Source organism: Lissotriton vulgaris, unplaced genomic scaffold (assembly GCF_964263255.1).
Source record: "Lissotriton vulgaris unplaced genomic scaffold, aLisVul1.2 SCAFFOLD_314, whole genome shotgun sequence".
NCBI classification, from domain to species: Eukaryota; Metazoa; Chordata; class Amphibia; order Caudata; family Salamandridae; genus Lissotriton; species Lissotriton vulgaris.
The window spans coordinates 93,786-101,089 of NW_028252733.1; the positions used below are offsets into that span (position 1 = coordinate 93,786).

At 41.4% G+C, this 7,304-nt stretch overlaps 1 protein-coding gene across 1 annotated transcript in view; it reads right to left on the reverse strand.

The window, feature by feature from the left end:
• The window catches only part of LOC147662045 (uncharacterized), a gene marked incomplete at its 3' end in the record, with an annotated part of 99,151 nt that extends 92,217 nt beyond the window's left edge, over nucleotides 1-6,934 (reverse strand). Inside the window, exon 1 of the mRNA XM_086951153.1 lies at nucleotides 3,978-6,934. Coding sequence (XP_086807279.1) covers nucleotides 3,978-6,920 — 2,943 coding nt within the window. The remainder of the gene's footprint in view (nucleotides 1-3,977) is intronic.
• Nucleotides 6,935-7,304: the final 370 nt, after the last annotated feature.

A 7,304-nucleotide genomic window follows, 5' to 3' on the forward strand; every position in this document is an offset into this window, starting at 1 on the left:
AAATGTTTCTGAGACACAGAGCTATACCAAGATACTGCATAAGTTAAATTGCTAACCCTTCTGTACTACTACGAGGTGATACTATTTCTAACATATGTGATCTGAGTGATTGTGTAACTGACTGTATCCGTGTGAGTGGGTGTGCGAGTGGATGTATGGCTGTTGGTGTGTGATTGGCTATTTGAGTGGGTGCTTGGTTCACTGAGTGGGTGTGTAAGTGTCTCTTTTGTAGAGTGTCTGTATGGGTGAGTGGTCATGTGATTATCTGTATGGGTGAAGGGGTCACTGCACACATTGCCAGCAAAGCGTCAGTCCAAACACTCAGATAGCTGCCTGCCAGTGTGAATGGTGCCTCAGTCATGTGGGTGTATGAAAGTGTGGGTCCCTTGAATGGCGCAGTCTGTTGATGTGGGTGTTGTAATGTACTGGGACCGCGGCAGTTGGCGTGAATAGTTGTGTGCGTCACACATCTAAGGTGTGTGAATGGCCTGTAAAGTTGTTAGTGCCTTGTTGCACCTTTACAACTCATGAGCTGTGAGTCATTGGTTCCTTTTTTTAACTTTCAATTATTAACAATGCATTTCATTTTTGTGAATACTCTTGTTAATAACATTTACATTTTGAACCTTTCACTCACCCTTATGCCAAACCCAACCAGTATGTGTGTGCAGTTGAGGAGCAGATGGTTTTGCGGTAATGTTGGTCTTTTCTGTCTTTCTCTGACAGGATGTGCATTGTCAGTAGGGAAAATCAACCAACTCTAGATATTTTCATAAACCAGACACCCAGGTGGTGTGCCTCTTGTGGATCCCATCAAGTTTTCTTACCCACAATGATCTGCGGACCTCAAAATGCAACTAAAATCACACAGATTCAAGGCCTTTTCCACCACCCTGGACTCTCCCGGATGTCTAGTTTTCAAATATGTGCTGGTTCGGTAGGTTTCTCTAGGTGTGGGCGGAGTTGGGTCACAACATCCACAGCTAGCCACCTTGTAAAAAAAAATTTTTCAAACATGCTCTCTGCTGGTTGAAATATGATTTCTCTTAGGCTACATTTTGGGGTCTTTTGTGTCGCAGTCGCAAGGCCCAGCCATACAAGTGGGGTACCATTTTTATCTGGAACATGTGGGAATTCAGAGTAGTAGAACATTAGTCATTACCAACTGAATACCTCTATGTTTGTGCCTTTCAAATGTTTCACAAAATTCCCTCTGAAACACATGTTTGTAAGGGTATTTATACATTCAGAGATTTACAACCGCTGCTCCTGAACTCAGTATCTGAAGTACATATCAGAAATGCACAGTATTCCTTTATACCCTTTTTCCATTGTTCATAATTTACCATACGAATTGCTGTACAGTCAGTACACAATGAAAAACTACAGTAAGGTGCAGCTTGGTTGTTGGCTCTGGTTACCGCAGGTTCTTGGAGAACCTACAAGTCCTATATATCCCCCAATTTTCATTTTCTCATTTAAAAGCATTCAGAAACATAATTTTGTTTACAGCTCCAACACTAAATTGACAAGAGATTGTATTTAAGATTTAAATACCCCAGTGCTTCAGTTCTTAGCCTGTGTGGTCTATCCCCAGTCTGGGTCATAAATCTGACTGCACTGCTTATTATCAGACCCTGCCATCTGCAGCCTGATGAAAATGAAGTAAAATAAACACAGCCTTCATATGACTATGAAATGAAAATATCACCTTGTGCTTTTTTTTTTTTAATAGCTCAAGAAAGTGAGCTTCTCTGATGGTGTCTGGGAGCTATTGGTAGCTCACGATCCACTGGTTGGAAACACCTGTCTTAAGGCATGTTAGAGAAAAAGACAATTATCCATTAAGGCAGGGCCATCCATGTGTGTGCTCTGTTTTTTACTCTGTGCTCAGGTAGCTATCCCCTATGAGCGATCTTCCCTTCAGGTGCATTATTCTACATAGTTTTTCTCCTAAGATAAACCATGGCCTGCATTAGCCACAGTTTTAACCTTAATGGGTGCAGACTCAATGCACCTTTATTTACGACTGCCTCCCGCTGAGCAACTTGGAGGCAGCCATAACCATGTTCCTGGGCCTGTTGTGCAGACTGCTTTAGCGGCTGTTTGTGCGGGGGGGCCATGCGGCACCACTTCCTCTGGGCTGCCTCTCTGCAGAGCGTTGAGAGGCAGCCAATGTCCCTCAAGAAAGGACTGGCGTGGACCAGTGCTTCTTTTTGTGTTTATTTTCCGGGGACCACTTACCTGTTTATGGAATAGCAACGGTCCTGCAGTACTTTGGAAATAACGCATACTTGTTGCTAAGCAATGTTTTAGAAGGGCTGCACCTAAGAATTGGCAGCACTTTCTCCTCTATGATGGACATGGAGGGAAAACGTATTGGCAAGAAAAAACATTTCTCTGACTCGAGTCAGGAGGAGAAGGGGTTAGGTCCAGCTCACAGTGCATCTGAGCCGCCATAAAATTTGCATATACTGCAGGAGATCAGATGGACCAAGCTGCTTTTGCCACTTGGAGCTTTCTTTGTCCAAGCATCCCAGTCCTTCCTATGCAGATTTGGATTCAAAATCTTCTCGGGCGAAAGATCCTAGGAAAATACATCCAAGGCAAACAGCATAGGGAGGTGCTATCCCACATCCATGAAAACCTTTCCTGATTCTCCGTCATCTGTGGATGAGGAGAACTTTGTTGGCCAGTACAGACAGAAGAAGAAGCCTAAAAGTCATTCTGTGCACAAAGCCATTCAGGGACTTCTAACTCTTGAAAGGTCAGATGTTGAAAAGACCGGCTTTCCCAAATTCCTTGGGAAGAAGTACTAGCTGCAGAATTTTTCCAAGGAGTTTCCCTCATTGTTTAAAGAGGACTATTACGGCAGGACTGTCTACTAGTGGTATGACCATCTCAGAGGAGGCTTCTGCATCAGTGGTTCTTTCGGCAGTCCAATGATAGTTTTCTACATGTTTTTCCTTCGGCTTGTTTCAATAAAATCATTTGGAGTAGTACGGTTGTGCTGCAGTCAATTTGTATTTCCCCATCTCAGCTTTGATATATGCTCACTATTCCAGACTGGGGGCATGGAAGAAGACTATGTAGACAATGACTGTTATTTACCAGTAATCTTTATTACTCTGAGTCATACTCTTCCTAGCCACTGTCCTACATTCTCTACCGATGTGTGAAAAGGAAATAAAATTGTGAGAACTGTATTGTTTCGGTACTTTCAGGAAGCACACATGGGTGGCCCTGTCTTTATGGGTGAGTAATGAGTAAGTGGCACTTCCTGTAGAGGCCATATTGGGTAAGGCATGTGGTTGCATTACCTTTTTTACATAGAGGCGAATAATGTGCAGGATCCACGGAGTATCTCTCAAGTCAGAACTGTGGCAAGCAAGACTGACTCAGAGTAATGATGATTACCAGTAAGTAACAGAGTCACTTCTAGCTGTGAAGGAAGAGCTTTTGTATGGGTGTACATTACAGCTATCCTAAGCTTTTCCCAGATACATTTGAAGGTAGTGCTATCCTTGCCAAAGTAACCTCTAATTGGGACCCTTATTTGAGAAGATTAGTTATACTGGCAAAGTAGTTCTCCTGCCATCGTTTTCAATAACTGCAAAATGATGTGACATGTTACTGGTGCAATCTTTTACCTGGAGGAGAGAAAGAAGGTCTACAACTTTTGTCAGTCTCTGATGCCCCTCATACTCTCAGGTTGGACTCAGTTTCCCAAAGAGCAAAATAAATAATAATACCCTTCTCTTTACTTTATCAGGTCATTGCCCTTGCGCTGCTTTGGTAAGTATATTCTCATGCAATAAATGCAGTAATGCAATAACAGCTAAAAAAAATAGCATACACCTATAATTTTTTAGCTTCTATGTAACATCAAGATCATACAATATACACAAACTAACATCATAGTTCAAGGGTAAATTAAAATGTAATAAGCAAACTGTATTTGAAAATTAAATACTCACCCAATCACCATAAATGCCTTGCCACCCCCAAATCACATTATCCTCTGGTAATGACATCTGATAAGGATATCTTTCCAAACAAAAGTTAACTTGCAAGTCACCAATGGAACTCGGCAGGTCCATTGCATTCAATTCTTTAGAGAGGACATTGTCCCAAAGATAAGCCACACACAATGCATTCTCATCGTTATGGGGCTCAGCAGATGCATCTGTGGCTATAGAATTTCTGGAATCATTTGAATGTGACCGCAAGAGCTGAAGTTCCATTTTATAATTATCTAGATGTTCTTCATTAAGGAAATTTTCAGGTATGCAATCTATTAGTTCCATAAGACAATTTTTGTGTTTCTCTTCAGATGCAATAGGGACTGTGTGCACTATAGTGATTTCATATGATGGAGTGGCAGCATACTCGTCAATCTGGCTTGGATCAACATAAAATCGAAATAACTCTTCGTTAGTAAGTTCAAAATTACAAGATTTTTCCGTTTCATCAGTCTTGTAACCACTTGACTCAACGTCGTCATTTTTTAAATTACTGTGCCATGTCTTTTCAGTGCACATATCCTTCAAATCCTCATTTTCACATTTCTCTAAACACTTAGACTGCAATTCTTGTTCTTGCTCTGATACTAATGTGCATGTCTGCATTGATAACACATGCATGTAGTCTGGCTCTTCAGGTGAATGATCAATCATGACGGTTACTTCTTTATTTATCTGCTGTCCTGTCTGTAAACAATGCTCGGAGTTACTCACAAGCCCCGACTTCGTAGTTATATCAGCATAGTTAGTTTGGTTGCATGTTAATGCATTTTGATAATCAGAAGTACAAAGGATTTCCTCTTGTATAGAACTGGCACCGCAACTGTACTGTAAATGTTCTGACTCACCATTCACTTTTGTTTCACTCTCAAGTAGGTTGCAATATTCCACATTTCTTAATCTTCCTGTGACAAACTCTGATTCCAACTGATTGTTGTAAATACTATGTTTACCTGAATATTCATGTTTGGTATCATTTATCACATTACTGCAACGTTCTGGGACATCTAAACAATATCTAAGGTCAGCAGCATTACAGATATCAGGTATGGAATGTCTGAAATCCACTTTGCCATCATCCTCGGATTGGCCTTGTGGAAAATGTAAACTTGAATTATCATTTAGGGCAAAAATTGATATATCTGTAGGTAGTGCATTAGATGCATTAAAATTTTCTTCATTTTGAGATTTGTTTGGAAAAGGAACATTTTTGCTGATCTCACAGACAACCTTTCCTTTGAAAACACATGTGTCTAGTTTACTGTCATCAACACAATGAGAATTCACAATACACGTACTTTCTTTAAGGCTTAAATCATTTTCACTCCGAATGGAGTCTAACTGAACTTCAAATGCCACTGGGTCTAGATTTACGTTTACTAAATTACAATTGTGCGTACCTTTGGTGGGATAATTGGTTTCTTCTCGACTGTAGTTTTCTAAACTGGCATTATCAGCTACATCGAAATCTAGGTTTGTGTGCACCAAATTAGAGATAAGCAAATCATTATCTGCTTCTTTGTTAGACGACTGAACGACAGAAACCCTATTTTCGTTAAGTTTAAATAAAGGAGAAACTGGCTCAGTGAAACAAAAGGTTGGTGCCTGTTCATGCTCTAAAGTCAAACCACACCTACCCACCTGAACTCCTCTATTATTTGAAAGTGAACTTTCAGAAAAGGTGGAGTTATCACTTTGTAGGACCATATCAGAAAAATGGCAATATTCAAATTCCTGTGCATTATGAAGACTTTTTAAAAACTCACTTTTGGAATCCGCATTTACACTGGGGGTACATGTAAAATATTTGTTTTCACCGACATGGTCTTTTGCTTTGAATTTCATATCGGACGAAGGCACTTTGGACTCCACGTGATGCAACCGCGGCGGATTCTCCGTTCCGCCGAATGGCTCATGTTGCATGGTATTAAAAGCAGCTGTCGATTGTGCCGCCCGCTCAACTGAACAATCTTGCGCTCTGTCAAAAGGCCATGTCACATTGCACATTCCCTGGCCAGTAACAGCTGAATGATTTAACCCGACTGCATTTTCTTCCTGTCCGACAGAAGAAATCTCCTCTTCCATTTCCAAATCTTCAGCCTCCACTAGACAAATGCTATAAAAGCCACGAGCAACTGAAGTGCTATCCCGTTCCTGAATTGCATCTTGACAAAAAACAAAATCTGTGGCTTGGGTAGTGTTCAGGTTTCCATTGTTTTCGTTTCTCCGGTTCGTTTTCTCTACAGTTGGTTTAATAAGCGGATCCTCGCTGCAGCCCTTATAATAGCCCAAAACCTGTCCGTCCGCTGCCGAATTGTGTTGCTCAGAATCTGCACATGGTTTTGTAGATGCAGGACAATTACCAAACTTGTGATGCTGGTTTTCGGCTGCAAAGCCAATATTTTCTTCACTTCCATTTGCCAATTTAAACGCTTCAACTTTCATATCGCCACAGTCGGCTTCACTTGACTTTTCATTTGGAACATTATCTGTTTCGAAATCCCGTCCCAACTGTTTGTAATTACTAAACCCCAACAAGACGTTAGTGAAAGCACGAAAAAACGGGGCTGGTCTGCTGCTGCTTTTTCCAGTAACGGACTGGCCATCTGTGCGTCCCTCCATGCTGCTGTAGCACCAGTTACTCGCTATATTTGTTGAAGCGGTATGTTCTATAGGCATGGTCTCGCTACCTTTATCAAAAGAATCGACAGTCGGTGTAGGCATCACAGTGGTTGCCGTTTCTTTCCTCTTCTGCATCTGGTTTTCTACAAAGCCGATTTTCAAGAGAAATGGTTTCTTTGTAGTATTCTCTCTTGTATTCTCGTCAGATGCCCGCAGAAGGCTTGTTTTTTCATTGTCTTTTCGAGGGCACAATTCTTTACTGAAGCAGCAACCCATGGCCTGTTCATAGCACCGCGCTCTGGTCAGTGTCACAATCTGAAGTACAGGTGCTACAACACTCAGCTACTGCCAGAACGTGGCCCCGCCCACCAGACAAATATAGCTCATCTTAAAAGGACAGCGAGCGCATGGTACCGTCACTCAAGCACCGACTGGGAACACTGTTCCATTTTTTAGGTTTTGGTTGATCGAGTAGTTGTCACCAGGACCTAATATAGTCGAATATTTTCAATATACACAGAGAGAGCAACCACACAAAGGAGAATTATTATTTCACCTCTCGTTATCAGCTGGTTGATACATCATTCGAACACACATGTAGGGTTCGCACTGCAATACACGGCTAACTATTTCCATCTCAAATATACATCGAACACTCTC